Genomic DNA, 14254 nt, shown 5'->3' on the forward strand with positions numbered 1-14254 from the left:
AGACGGGAGGCGAGAATCTTCAACAAGTCCACAAGCGGCGGCCTGTATGCACCGATTCGTCGATCAGTTTCCAGCAAGCAGCTTGGGGAGAAGATTATCGAGGAACCAAGACCCCAAGGCGACTTGGCAGCCAGGAACCTTTTCATTGGTGTAATAGCCCCCTGAACAATAGCGGTGACTAGCAGGGCTGTTTATCGATTTCGCGACAGCTTAGGTGTACGGAGTACAATGTCGGGTTCTAATTTAATTCAATTTCACTGCCAACACGCTGCCCCCATCTGTCGCGCACAAGAAGCAATGCGATTAAGGAGAGGAAGGAAAAAAAGACGCAAGTAATGAGTCAGTTTGGATATGCGTTAAAAAGTCCCTGTGCTACTTTGTATGCTTCAAAGTTCAAGGTGTTAAAGGCGCGACAAAAAAAAAAGGAAAAAGTCACGCAAAGCCCCCACACCAGGTTGGTCATTCGCGAATCCCCCTTTCGGTAGAGCTGAGGCCTCAGGCCTGACTCAGGCACATGCCGGCCCCACACCAGTTTTGATAAATATTGACAAAGATGCGGAGTTGTCTCTGGCAGCTTTCGCGAGATTTCGGAAGAGGATGAAAGTGAAATTATTCGCGATACATTGATAATAAAGAGCTCTCCGTGAGTCTCGGCTGCCGCTTGCAATGGCGGTCAGGTGGCATTCTACTTGCATTACAACGCTGTAAGAGACTTGTCTCATGTTGCCAATAAAGCACTCTTTATGCACGAGAATATAATAGAAACTTTCAATACTACTCCAGTGCTATTTTTTTTATGGAACCATTCGCTCCCTTGTTCGAGTTTTACATACATAGTACACCCGATACCCGTATCGGCCGACCCTGAAGGCTAACCGTCTTCACCTCTGACGGCTCGCTATACATACATAGGATAAGTACGTGGGGGCAGAGCGAGCTACAACTGGGACTTCCATGGTCTTGCTAGACATTCTGGAGTCGTTCCGATGATGAGGAAGAAAAATTGGATGTTGGCAGCTGAGCTGTAAAGAGCACCATGTTCCATGCACGGTACCGAAAGACGCAGTCGGCTGCATCATATTGTTTTCTAAATCCCGAGCAATCATGTTCGCGTCAGGACTTTGATTCCGCAAAACCCATTGATTGATGTCTGCGGAGGTAGATGTCTAAAACCTCGTCACTGTTTTCTGAATGTGTACCACACACACACGGTCATTACCGATATATGGGATATCGCACAGGGCCACAGGGCCACAGGGCCACAGGGCCACCACTGTCTATACCGGCACAGTTATTACACCCGAGGCACATAGACCGGCATATACCGGCATATAGATTACAGTCATTACAGCTGCTATCATCGCGGCCCGTTGCATGCCACCATCGCGGTACCGTACAGCGATGCCGGATCCAGGAACAACATACTGGCATTAAGAATATCCTCCTCAAACCCCCTCCTAGCTCGACGTGAATTACGAGACAATGTCGCCACACTCTTGCCTACTCTCTCCTCAGGCCTTCGGCTGCGTCTATTTGGCACTATTTGACCCAGGGGGGGTCTTAGTGGCTCGACAAGCGATGCCCTCTCAAAATCGATCATCATGACCCTTTGAACCTCCCGATTGAATAGCATGTTAGGAAGCATAACGTCTCTGTGGATCACTCCTTCTTGATGCATGGCGCGTAATGAGGCGATGGCCATGCTCTCGGGATCCTTTCCTATGGTGCCAGTCTTCATCGCATCGGCGAGACTGTCTCCTCCCCAGGACAAGAACATCATGTGTACCACGTAGACTCGGTGGAAGTAGTAGTAGGTCTTGCCCATGGTTCGGAGGTCTATAGCGCCTAGAAACACAGGCACAACGCAACCTTGAATTGGTTTCAGACGGTCATACACCGCAGCCTCATGAGTGAGATCGCTGATAAAAGCCCGTACTGTGCCCTTGCTGAGGAACGTGTAGCCGTAGGCTAGTAGTGTAACCTTGAAAAGGACACCACGCGAGCCCTCTTGATTCAACCGCGAAACTCCATCGTCCAACGATCGCTCTAGCTGTTTCCACAGAAGCTTGAGCCATTGTTTGTGACTGACGGGATGACGTGCATGCGTGGGAGTGCCCTTGCAGTGAAGAGCCACGTTCGGGCACTTTAGATCGAGGATATCTCCCCGCACTAGTCCGAGAAGGCACTTTTGCGTACAATACTGGCGGCCTTGTCCATGATTATCTCCACGAGGCCGTTGTGCCAGCCGTTGGCTTCGTCGAGTTCCTTGTCCCGTGGTCCGGCTCGCTGGTGTGGGAGTATCCGGCGGCCTAGCTGATTCGTCATCGGATGGCTCTCGCCTATCGTCCCTTCTCATTAATCTGTCGTCGGTCTGCTGCTCAGCAGCCCGGCATCTTCTTTGGCGCGTGAGGTAGGGCGATCGGTCGAATTCGTGATAGGTGATTGGTTGGTAATCGGGTGAGTGATCCGATGATGCTGATCGTTCGCTTTCTGGTATCGTACGCACCGTTGTCTCGAAATCATCAGCCCACGTTTTCAAGTCAGCCATTGCTCTTTTTCGCTCCTCCTGCCCATGTTCACGTTGCTCTTCGGGTGAACCAAGTGCCATGAGCGTGAAGGCGAGATATTGACCGACAGCCGTGCAGATGTGAAAATTATCTGGGTGAGCTGACACTTCGTATTTGGGCTCTGATAGATGGTAGTGGAGAGTTCCAGGCTCCTTCCAGTCAATTTTTAGAAAGACGGTAGCCTCGCCGGTAGTCAGGTTACCATATTCAAGGCCACTCTCAATCATGTAATGATATGTCTGCGTGATAGCAGACGCAGTCAGCCTCTCTGCAGTGCATCGAAATTTCGCGTCCGGGTCCACAGATGTCGGAATGGTCTTTCGATTTACTACTTCTTTGTAAATATTCATAGGGCGAAGACCAACACGAAGATGCTGGACGGTCAACTTGCAGGGCGACTTGTACTCGGAAACGTATACCAAGGTGCTTTTTACAGAAGGTCCGTCGTAAGACCGAGTGACACAGATTTGGTCTGGCCGCAGCTGGTTGAGATCTAGCCCATGGTCTGGCGTCCGCGGCGTCGCTGGAGTCTCTCTCTCAACCACTTCTTCGGCAGTGTCGCTGAGGGCATGGGGGTGATTCTCAAATACAACGCCATCACCGATCTCAAAAACTGCTCTAACCTCTTCAACCTCTCGGAGTTTTTGTATGATGACCCTAACCGGATCCTCCACGCTGTTGTGGAAAAAGTACTCGAGTCCCTTCTCGTCCGCTACCCGCCGCTGGAAGACTCGATCACCTAAGCCGGTCAAGAAAACTCGGTTCTCGAAGACGCGGCTCTCGATTGGGAACGTGGCGTTGAGTGCACCAAAAGTGAGCCTTTGTTGATGTATAAAGTCTGTCCAAGGCTGCAAGTTTTCGGGACACCATTTATTTCGCGGACTGGTGATGGGGCCCATAGAGGACAGTTTCGGATTTGTTTCGATGGTGAGCTTGGAAAAGACATGGGTGTGGCAGGCGGTAAGGTATTCTTCAAGTGTCGTGGGACGTATCTTTTCCTCTGATGCATCGGCACGCTCCTCAGCGCGTCGTTGGTTTTCCTCAGCGCGTCGTTGGTTTTCCTCGGCGCGTTGTCGCTCCTCCTGCCGTTCTCTCTCTAGATTGTTGGCGCGCTGAATAGCCTCTTGAAGAAGTCGCTCCAGCTCCCCAACGCTCTTTCGGTCGGCCATCGGATATTTGCTGCGTGTGTTTGACGTAAACAGTTTGGTTTCGTGCTAAACCTTGAAGTTGTTGGTTCCGATGGATCGTACAGAGTAGGGTACGTACGCGAGGAGCGCGTAAAAGTCCGTATGTAACTTCATGAAAAATTAGCAAAATGCCAATGTACTAACGCTCACTATCAAGCAGTTGCATACGTCAAATAATAGGGATAAAGTAAGTCTTGGTATGATCGAGGGAGGTCTATGTGTGGTGCGAGGTACTGAACGATAAACAATAGAACAAATATACTGAGGAACTAGACGTTGGCTGAGTTAGATCATACTATAGGATAAATATCTTTGAGGAAATATATGTGTCGTACGAGGTACTGCACAATAAAAGGAAGGAGGTAGGTAAGAACAGGTATATTGACGGATAGCACTAAGATGGAAGGAAAAGGGGAAAGGTGAGGGTAACTGTCAGGAAGCACGCAGAAGATACGGCTATTTATAGTGGGAATAGGGGTAGCCCTCAGGGGCCTCTGTTACAGTGGCCGCCGATATCCCCGGCAACAGTAACGATAATGATGAATTGAATTGCCCCATTTCAATATGGGCTAACCACAACGCGCCGGGTATATTGACGGATAGCACTAAGATGGAAGGAAAAGGGGAAAGGTGAGGGTAACTGTCAGGAAGCACGCAGAAGATACGGCTATTTATAGTGGGAATAGGGGTAGCCCTCAGGGGCCTCTGTTACAGTGGCCGCCGATATCCCCGGCAACAGTAACGATAATGATGAATTGAATTGCCCCATTTCAATATGGGCTAACCACAACGCGCCGCGTAGTGGGGCACATCAGCTAAACAACCACTCAAAAAGCAGCCATTCCGATACTATGTAGCATTTTCCATCTTCATAACAGAAATATCTGGATTGCAACATGGGAAAGGAAATAGCATACCAAGTGAAAGTGGCAATTAGCATTTTAATACCTCAGGTATTAAAAGTCCTTCGTCGCCCGCATCCCTGCTCCCGATCTTGATGTCTGGTGTCTCTGCCGTCTAACGCACGACCCCAGCCTCTGGGTTGACTTCTCCCTGATTGGAAGCAGCAACAGCCCATTGCCCTCCAAGAGCTCAACCAGACCGCTCGGCTTGTCCGTCACTGACGACTATTTCATCGCGCGCCACCAGCAGCTTCCGATAGCTTCCTAGGCGATGTATTTGAGTCCACAGGGAGGGTGATTGGACAGCCGGCATCAACGCCTGCCAGACTAACCGGCTGGATCGCACATGCTGGCCTCTTTCCTTCCCTTTCCAAGGCCTTCCCTGCGCCTCCGACTTGCGCGACCCGAGGCCCCGGGCTCCGGGCTTGCCTATTCGCTCATGGAGAAGGAATTCAAAGCTATCACTCTATATTTCTAGTTCTCTCTTCTTTCCGATATCCATTTGTTTTTGGTCAGCTCCGTCTGCGAACAAATGCGTGTCTCAAGGCGAGAGGTACTCCGTAGACAGCCCTGTTTGCAAGGTACTCCGCACTGCAAGGTAGCTCGTCGTCACATAACAATGCACCACCGAGTTTGCCGCTGCGACTAGATACCGCACCAAGACTGATGGGTATTTCACCCCGACTGGATGGGCAGCATGAACACACAATCCGTGATGGTTCGATAAAATTCTCTGATTTATGGCTGCACATCATGGCCTTTCAACGCACTCTCTCAAGAATAAGTCACTTGTTCGTATTCAGCTTTCCTCTCAAAGGTCCATGATACATGCTCCACTGGACGGGACGGGTAGCCAGAGCTCAGTTCGTTTCGTTCCACCTGCCTGGAGATGTTGTCATAACTGCAGGCGGGGTAGGTTAGGTACCCGTACCCAGCCTAACTTAGGCACAGAGTGAGTCTGTCTGGTCCTGCCTGGTAGCGCTGCCATTGACATCTCACAACATGAACATTAAGAGGTACATGACCTGTTACAACATCCCCAGAAGGCGGTAAGCCAACAGGCAGAGGCAGGTACAACTTGCTGCCAGGCTCTTGCAACTTTGAAAGCAAGCATTGACCAGTGCTGGACCCAGATACACCGCGACTCGCATATCCCCATGTTCCTTCGAAACACTGCCCATACATGCCGAATGCCTGTCTCACTCGACGGTGCATCGCACAACCATAGAGTGGCGTCTCAATGATCTCATAAGCGCTGTTACGCCATACTTTAGTGTCGATCATCACACATATACTTTACCAAGAAGCCGCAGAGTTGGGTACCAGAGCCAGCACCGCCGCCAGATACCACCGAGCGAGCACGCAACCAGCCCCCCCCCCCCCCCCCCCGGGGGAAATCCATGTCGAGATTCCCCAACGGGCAACAGATATATAGAAAGCTGTTTTTCCACCTTGTCAAGTCAATTCCGTGCTCCGCTTTCAGCCGTTGAAGTACAACCAGCATTTGGCGTCAAGCTCGGACTGTCATTATGGGCACCCCGTTTATATCTATCCTCGAACCTAGTAAACTGGACAGTTTTGAGAGAGGCAAGCCGCATGACCAGCAGTCCGCGAATGTTCCCAAAGTCTTTATCGATGCCATGGAGGTGCGTGAGAGCGTCTTCGTCGAGGAACAAAAGGCTCCCTTGGAGAATGAGCTCGACAGTGACGATTCTCGGTCATGTCACTGGGTAGTATATGCCAGTGTCAACAAGACGGAAGAGACAGAAGTGCGTGACCAAGACGGAAATGTCATTCAACCGAGGAAAAGTTCCACCCGGACAACTCCTATTGGCACCATCCGCCTTGTTCCCTTCCCGCACGAACCTCACCCGAGAATAGGAGCTCAATACTGGAAGGGCCAGTTGACCCATGGCAAGGAACGCCAATCCCCGAACATCAAGTCCCTTCCTATAACGGCAGCCACGGATCGGCCTACGACTTTCCATGACGGAAAAGAGCCATATGTGAAGCTGGGCCGACTTGCCGTGGTCAAGGAGTATCGCGGCAACGGTTTATCAGGACTTTTAGTCCAGACCGCCCTGTCCTGGTTGAGATCCGACCCGTCCTTTTTCGACCCCAGTATCACCGAGATGGGCCTGGAGCAGATGGGTGCGTCGAACGAGGCAGACATACCCAAGTGGGGTGGTCTTGTCTGTGTTCACGCCCATGAGGAGGCAGTGGAAATGTGGGCGAGATGGGGCTTCCAAGTAGATGACGGCATGGGCAAGTGGTGGGAACAAGGTATTCCTCATGTTGGCATGTTCAAGAGGTTGGACATTGGGCCTAGGAAAGTCCGCATCTAGGTAGGCATTTCCAAGTTGTCACCCCAGGTTTTGCCGATGACATCCTGACGACTGATAATGTGCAGATCCATCTTGGACAAATTCCTCACCAGAATTACAAGGAGGATTGAGACGTTTTGGCAGGACAGTTTGTGTTGTTCTCACGCCGCAACGTTTCTCCCCCTCAAAATAGCCCCAAGACTTGCGGCATCTATTATGACAAGACAGCGCTCACGTCAAGATTGAACCCAAGAGGCTCACTTTCTAAATAGTACAAGTGCGAAAAAGCGTTCATTCATTGATGCTCTTGCTGAGCCAACTTTTTATTGACACTCTAGAGCCGTTTGTGAGAAATCCGCAGCGTTCCCATACCTGAACGCACAAATGCAATTCTGAAAGATGCCAGAACCACGCCAAAGCCGCCGCAGACCCTTCCTTTCCCAGCCAAAATGTATCCCCGCAGTAAACAAACAATGCATTTATCGGTTGCTCTTGGCGACACGCTCCAACTCGTCCTTCTTCTTGATAGCATAAGAGTTGCTGCTGCCCTTCGCGGCATTGATCAACTCTTCGGCCAGACACTCGGCAATGGACTTGACGTTGCGGAAAGCAGCCTCGCGGGCACCGGTGGTAAGCAGGGCAATGGCCTGGTTGACACGGCGAAGAGGCGAGACATCGACGGCTTGTCGTCGAACGGTACCGGCAGAGCCGATTCGGGTAGAGTCTTCACGGGGACCGCAGTTGACAATAGCATCAACAGCGACCTGAATAGGGTTCTGGTCGGTCATCAGGTGGATCTGGAGCAGTGTTAGTCAGCTTCCTTTCCCTCCTGTCGACGCCCATGCTCTCCTCCTCCTCCTTGCATTCCTCAATTCGCAATACCACGCGGCGTATGAAGGAAGTTGTCCCAAGCCAGTTCCTCGGGGCAAAGTTCGAATGGTGGGAGGGCAGGTCAACGTACAATCTCGAAAGCGTGGGCGACAATGCGGACGGCCATCAGCTTCTTGCCGTTGTTGCGGCCGTGCATCATGAGGGAGTTGGTCAATCGCTCAATAATAGGGCAGTTGGCCTTGCGGAACCGCTTGACGGCATATCGGCCAGCGGAGTGGGTGACGTAGACTGGGTTTCTCAGAGAAATGTAGTCGCTGTTCGTTTTGACCAAGAGTCCAATTAGCACGAGGTCGACGTTGCATCCTCGACAAATCCACCATTCTACAGCCGGCGCAAGGAGGGATGGAGAAAGAGAGAGAAAGAGAGAGAAAGAGGGAGCAGTAGGATGGTTGCATGTTGGCTGATCGTAACGTACGTCAAAGAGATGTCGCGGACCTCGACATCGTAGTCCCACTTGTTGAATAACTTTATGTTGCCGACCTCCTTGACAACGTCCTTGGGAAGGACGTCTGAGAGGACAGTGTTCTCGACCTCGATATCGCCACCGTCAGACATTTTGGCTGCTGCAGTCGAAATAAGTCCGGTTCTGGTGAGCGAGCTGCGGGTTAGTTTGGCAGGTTGGCGAGATGGGGTTGCTCGGGAGGTTTGAAGGATTGGCTCGATTCGACCTACAGTCGTAGGGTTGGGAAATTTCGGTGGTGGGTGGGTCTGGCGAATCAGGTGTCGCGAAAAGTTCGGTACCACTCCCCTCGCACTCTTTGCGTTAGGGCAAGCCTGCCCTGGACGAAACTCCAACCCAGCCGCCAAACGGACATTGGCGGTGGGAATGTCTTTGGCCTCAAGTCTAACCAGCCGGTGAAAAATCCCCGTTCCTTCACACTCCCGCCAACGACAAGCACATCAGAACAAAATGGTACGCCAACCACAACTCCTTCCTCCCAATGCGCGCTCGGACTTTTTCGAAATCCTTGAGTTGATGCAAGTTGCCGCAAGGCGACGAGACGGACGTTGATGCTGTTATTCCGATGAACGCCTGCTGACCCGAGGGTTTCCTCCCTCGTCGAATAGGCGCCTGCTGCTGGAGCTAAGAAGCAAAAGAAGAAGTGGTCCAAGGGCAAGGTCAAGGACAAGGCCCAGCACACCGTTCTCCTCGACAAGGCCACCTCTGAGAAGCTCTACAAGGACGTCCAGTCCTACCGTCTGGTTACCGTCGCTGTTCTCGTCGACAGAATGAAAGTCAACGGCTCTCTGGCCCGACAGTGCCTCCGCGACCTGGAAGAGAAGGGTCTCATCAAGCCAGTCGTTACCCACAGCAAAATGAAGATTTACAGTACGTCTCCCCGCGCCTGCGTACAAAACGATCAAGGAGCATGGCGGGGTTGAGCAAACGAGAGGACACTGTGCTAACGCTTCTTGTGTCTTTTAGCCCGTGCCATTGGTGATGCCTAAATCAGCCGAAAGGAGCAAAGTTGTGTGTTCGGAGTAACGGTGTCTGAGTGGCCTGCACCATCATCGCAGCCACCATTAGAGCAGATGGAATTTTTTTTTTTTACATGGGCAGACAAAAAGCCTGGTTGGGACGAATTCATGCTCGGTATTATATCATACCTAGGGACCGGAATCGCACTTTAGCATACGACAATGGAATGAAAGATGTTCACAGTACCTCGCGTCTTGCTATGATGCGCATGTGGTGATGGACATGTGTTTTGAATGCCGCCGGAAGACAGACCGAAACCGACATGGCGTGTGAGTCGTCATGATCTCTTATGGCTTCTGTAGCTCTACTTGCGGTCTTTCTTGATCTGCTTCTTGAATACTGCAAGGGAAGGATTTGTGAATTGCAGGTAAAAAGCTACGACTCGGTGTCCAACTGTCATGGTGACATCCTAGACTGCGGTTGGATCTTCTGAACGGGAGTCCAGAATCCCTGTCGACATATTGTACTACATTCTATAACTCGTCCTGTGAGAAGACACGAATTTAGGCACGGCTGTCTCTTGTCCTGTCGTTGACTGTCTCGTCAATACTTTACCATGAAATGGCCCTCTGTGAGGCTTATGCTGGCTTGCCGAATCGCATGATTCAAAGAGAAATCAAGCCGTGCAGAGCCTGACTCTGGCTAGATCATGGGACACCCGATTGAGGATTGCAATTTCGCATGAACATTTACTCTGTAATCGCGGGGTGAAGGCGCCAGTTCGCGACGTCTTTAAAGTGCATCAACCGTTTCATGAAGCCGGGTCAATCCTATGTATGGGGTAATCTACCTAGGTGCCTGTTATCTGACAGCGACATAGTTCCCTTCCACTTCCACTCCGTGTTCTATACCGCTCAATTACAAAACTACGGAGCATCTGGACTCATTTTTCATTTTTCATTTGTGCTTCTAAAATTAAACCAAACGAAGACGGTCATGGGGCTCTCAAGTTGGAAAACCAAAGTGCAGGAGTTTAGGGCGACGGCCTATACCCTCCGACTCTGTACTACAGTACCTTGGGTACCTGTACCTAACTTACCTCGGTCTTGCTGCTTGCCTTCCGGAACATTGCGGGTACAAGCATCTGTTGTGTGCTTGGCTCATTCTGAATTGCTTGCACTCCGTAGGTACGGGTACTGTTTATCTGCCTTCTTCATCATGGCTATCCTAACCTGCATTTTGCATGCTTGACAAAAACAGACTGGGACGCTGAGAAATTGCAAAGCGGAATGACAGGGCTGGGAACCGAAATGACTAGGTAGGTACCTAGGTCTTCCTCTCCTGAATCCTGGAAATTCCGCACGGAGGGAGGGAAAAGCCTCGGGCTTGGGAAAACACCTCAGGAGCCGCGCTGCCAAGTGCCCACGCTAGACAGGTGCTTGCCCCTGGAGGCTGGGAGACTAGGAGGCTGGGATCTGCTGGGACATATGGGGAATTGAGGCCAGGTATGCTGAAGACGGCAAAATTCTCGGGGGGAACCGGTATCTCTCGCTTGACCAGACGAATTGCGCTTTGTCACCCCTTGTACCTGATGCAGTGGATGGACGGATGCACAGCGACCGCGCTCCACAGTGGATAACGAACGGTACAATGATGCTGCCATCCGACTACAGGTTCTGGGACCTCGGAGCGGTTCGTCCTTCAGGCCTGAGGCTGCCAGTTGCCATGGGGAGGAAAAAAACATTGAAGCGTTGCGGTCACTGAAGGCAAGGGGCGCGGTACTTTGAAAGGTGCGGAAACCCCGGCCACGCCAGGGGTACCAGCCTGGGTACCTGAGGATACAACGACTGGCTCTAGCGCCGTCCGGGTAGATTCGCTCAAAACCAAGGCCCCCAAGGCTTTTGCCGCAAGTTTTTTTTTCTCCCCCCGAAACCCGTCCACCAGCCGGTGCAGAATTTATTTCGCTCGACTGCCCTGACCCTTTTCTTCCCTCCTCCCTTCTTCTTCCCATCCATCTCCCCTCAGTCCTTTGTCTTGTTTTCAGTCAAGGAACATCCATCAAAATGTCTGGTGACGCACAACCCAAGGTCTTGGGCATGCCGGTAAGCACATTTTCCTTTTTTCCCCCGACTTTTTCCCCCAAAAGATTCGGGGAAATCCCTCGTTCGCGATAAGGGCGATCCGCGGCACAACAAGGCTTCAATGGTCCAATTGCAGCGTCGCAGGCCATTGAAGACGGATGTTCGCTGGACTGGAATGCGTTCATCGTGGCTTTCTTTGTCTTTGACGCTCCTTGGCCCCCTTCGCAACCCAGGGCAATCTTCTTCGCCTTGAGAAGAAGATGCTGCTGTTGAGGAACAAATTCGGCTAACTGTTTTGTGTCACAGCCCTTCGTGGCCGATTTCTTGAGTATGTCATTTTTGCAACCGACATAGCTTTTTTTGCGGCGCCGCGTCATATGACCTTGAGAGGTCGCTGATGCCGGAGCCACTGGTAAAACGAAGGTTGACACGTTCACATGCTAACCTCCTCCGTTAGTGGGTGGTGTCTCCGCCGCCGTCTCCAAGACCGCCGCCGCTCCCATTGAGCGTGTCAAGCTCTTGATCCAGAACCAGGATGAAATGATCAAGGCTGGCCGTCTTGACCGCCGCTACAATGGTATCACCGACTGCTTCAAGCGCACCATGGCTGATGAGGGTGCCCTGTCGCTGTGGCGTGGCAACACTGCCAACGTCATCCGATACTTCCCTACCCAGGCCTTGAACTTTGCTTTCCGCGACAAGTTCAAGAAGATGTTCGGCTTCAAGAAGGAGCGCGATGGTTACGCCATGTGGATGGCTGGTAACCTTGCCTCTGGTGGTGTATGTATCCCTCGCACCGCTCTTTTCATTATTATTATTTATCCGCACCAGTCGCTAATCCTGTCGTGACAGGCTGCTGGTGCCACTTCCATGCTTTTCGTCTACTCTCTGGATTACGCCCGTACCCGTCTTGCCAACGATGCCAAGTCGGCCAAGTCTGGTGGTGAGCGCCAGTTCAACGGTCTCGTCGACGTCTACCGCAAGACTCTTGCCTCTGACGGTATCGCCGGTCTGTACCGTGGTTTCATGCCCTCCGTCGCTGGTATCGTTGTCTACCGTGGTCTCTACTTCGGCATGTACGACTCCATCAAGCCCGTTCTCCTGGTCGGCAGCCTCGCCAACAACTTCCTCGCCTCTTTCGCTCTCGGATGGTGCGTCACCACTGGTGCCGGTATCGCTGCCTACCCTCTTGACACTATCCGTCGTCGCATGATGATGACTTCTGGTGAGGCCGTCAAGTACAAGAACTCTTTCGATGCCGCCCGCCAGATCGTTGCCAAGAACGGTGTCAAGTCCCTGTTCAACGGTGCCGGTGCCAACATTCTCCGTGGTGTTGCCGGTGCTGGTGTCCTTTCCATCTACGACCAGCTCCAGCTCATCCTCTTCGGCAAGGCCTTCAAGGGTGGCTCTGGTTAAACTACTTTCCTTGCATGACTGTATAGACTTTATAGTTTGGGGGTGACGAAAGACTGGTTGCGTGTAATCGGTGGGCTTTGACGCGACGTCCGCTGATGGATCAAAAGGCGAACAGGGATGGACGGGAGGGGAAAGCTGGGGAACGGAAGAAAAATATGTTCCTTGTGTTTCTGTGCAACAGATGCTCTTTGCGGGTTAGACTGGCATCGGCATGGCGTATTTCACCTCTGGCTTTGCCGAGGCTTTTCTAGGTCGCTGTAATTTATACACCAATGCAATTTCCCTTGTCGTTATGCAATATCTATTTTCATGTCCTTGGTGAGCTACGTGCTGCTTTGAGAGTAAAAGTACGAATCATGTTTGACTACTCCGGACTCGGCACAAGTTGGCATTTACCTACCTCCTAATCTCATTGACTGGGACGAAAGTCTTGACGCCAAACTATGTACCTAAGGTGAAGCGGTTTGGTTGGGAATGGATGACTAAGGATTTCTTGACAAACGCGTTCCGAGCCAACCTCGCAACCTGCAGGTTCATCGAACACGTTTAGACCCGGGGTTCCCGATCAACAGAACCTACCAGCCGAAGCTCGAGGCCACCTGCGATACTCGTTACTACGCGAGCAAACCAGATTCCGTCTGCGACTCCGAGAATCGAAGCATGCCGGCCGGAGCAACGTCCGGCCGCGGCGGGCGGGCACGCCCCAAAGGCCCCCCGAACAGGAAGGAATCCCCTGGGACGGCCTCGTCCGAGCGCAGCGACCCCTTCGAGTCGGAGGACGAGCCGTCCGGGCGAGAGGCTGGCAAGGGCCGCCGGGGGGAAGCCCCAGACGCGCCGGCCCCGGAAACCACCATCCCGCGCGACCTGCTCACGCGCGCGCTGCACGACTTCTTCACCAAGGACGCGACGAGGATATCGCGCGACGCCAACGCCGCCGTGGGCAAGTACATGGATGTGTTTGTGCGGGAGGCGATTGCGCGGGCGGCGGTGGAAAAGAGCGCCGGCTTCTTGGAGGTGAGTTTCCGATGCGATGGCGCTGCGGCGAGCCAGGCGGCGGCGGGTCGGCTGACGGAGGGCTGCTGGCAGGTGGAGGACCTGGAGAAGATTACGCCGCAGCTTCTGCTGGATCTGTGACTTGCGCGGGGGCGGACTACACTGCGGGTTGGTGGTCGTCGTGCCAGGAGGCAGGCGGCCAGGACGAGTCGGCCTCGGAGGCAGGCAGGCAGCAGACAGATCAAGGAGGCAAAGCTGAGGAGGGATGGCTGCTCAGCAGCAGCGGTCGAGGGGACGCGAGACATGAGCTCACGGGACGGGACAGACGTTGGGGTGGAAGTGCAGCTCGGTACGATGTTGGCCGGCGCATTGTCAGACGGACCCGGACGGCAGGAAGCAGAGGTGAAGCCTTGCGTGCCAAGGGTTGCCTAATGAACAAGACGCACCACGGCGGCGAGGCGATTGTCGCCGAG

General features: G+C 52.6%; 7 protein-coding genes across 7 annotated transcripts; 4 read left to right on the plus strand and 3 right to left on the minus strand.

The window, feature by feature from the left end:
- Positions 1–1357: 1357 nt before the first annotated feature.
- On the minus strand, positions 1358–5004 carry UV8b_08234 (uncharacterized protein; the record flags this gene model as incomplete). The annotated part of the gene is made up of 5 exons (XM_043145731.1): positions 1358–3746; positions 3818–3862; positions 3923–4023; positions 4090–4148; positions 4989–5004. 5 exons carry the CDS (start codon positions 5002–5004, stop codon positions 1358–1360), a joined length of 2610 nt encoding a protein of 869 aa, XP_043001666.1.
- Positions 5005–6185: 1181 nt separating this feature from the next.
- UV8b_08235 (uncharacterized protein) lies at positions 6186–7001 on the plus strand (the record flags this gene model as incomplete). Its single annotated transcript, XM_043145732.1, has 1 exon — positions 6186–7001. The coding sequence occupies one exon, from the start codon at positions 6186–6188 to the stop codon at positions 6999–7001; it is 816 nt and encodes a 271-aa protein (XP_043001667.1).
- A 458-nt stretch (positions 7002–7459) lies between these two features.
- UV8b_08236 (uncharacterized protein) lies at positions 7460–8426 on the minus strand (the record flags this gene model as incomplete). The annotated part of the gene is made up of 3 exons (XM_043145733.1): positions 7460–7777; positions 7942–8125; positions 8287–8426. The coding sequence occupies 3 exons, from the start codon at positions 8424–8426 to the stop codon at positions 7460–7462; spliced, it is 642 nt and encodes a 213-aa protein (XP_043001668.1).
- Positions 8427–8781: 355 nt separating this feature from the next.
- Positions 8782–9320, plus strand: UV8b_08237 (uncharacterized protein; the record flags this gene model as incomplete). The annotated part of the gene is made up of 3 exons (XM_043145734.1): positions 8782–8784; positions 8940–9201; positions 9298–9320. The coding sequence occupies 3 exons, from the start codon at positions 8782–8784 to the stop codon at positions 9318–9320; spliced, it is 288 nt and encodes a 95-aa protein (XP_043001669.1).
- A 2034-nt stretch (positions 9321–11354) lies between these two features.
- UV8b_08238 (uncharacterized protein) lies at positions 11355–12788 on the plus strand (the record flags this gene model as incomplete). Its single annotated transcript, XM_043145735.1, has 4 exons — positions 11355–11393; positions 11679–11700; positions 11830–12152; positions 12225–12788. The coding sequence occupies 4 exons, from the start codon at positions 11355–11357 to the stop codon at positions 12786–12788; spliced, it is 948 nt and encodes a 315-aa protein (XP_043001670.1).
- Positions 12789–12817: 29 nt separating this feature from the next.
- UV8b_08239 (uncharacterized protein) lies at positions 12818–13201 on the minus strand (the record flags this gene model as incomplete). The annotated part of the gene is made up of 3 exons (XM_043145736.1): positions 12818–12949; positions 12990–13089; positions 13185–13201. 3 exons carry the CDS (start codon positions 13199–13201, stop codon positions 12818–12820), a joined length of 249 nt encoding a protein of 82 aa, XP_043001671.1.
- Positions 13202–13448: 247 nt separating this feature from the next.
- Positions 13449–13922, plus strand: UV8b_08240 (uncharacterized protein; the record flags this gene model as incomplete). Its single annotated transcript, XM_043145737.1, has 2 exons — positions 13449–13802; positions 13875–13922. 2 exons carry the CDS (start codon positions 13449–13451, stop codon positions 13920–13922), a joined length of 402 nt encoding a protein of 133 aa, XP_043001672.1.
- Positions 13923–14254: the final 332 nt, after the last annotated feature.

This window comes from Ustilaginoidea virens, chromosome 7, assembly GCF_000687475.1.
Source record: "Ustilaginoidea virens chromosome 7, complete sequence".
In the NCBI taxonomy this organism is placed as follows: domain Eukaryota; kingdom Fungi; phylum Ascomycota; class Sordariomycetes; order Hypocreales; family Clavicipitaceae; genus Ustilaginoidea; species Ustilaginoidea virens.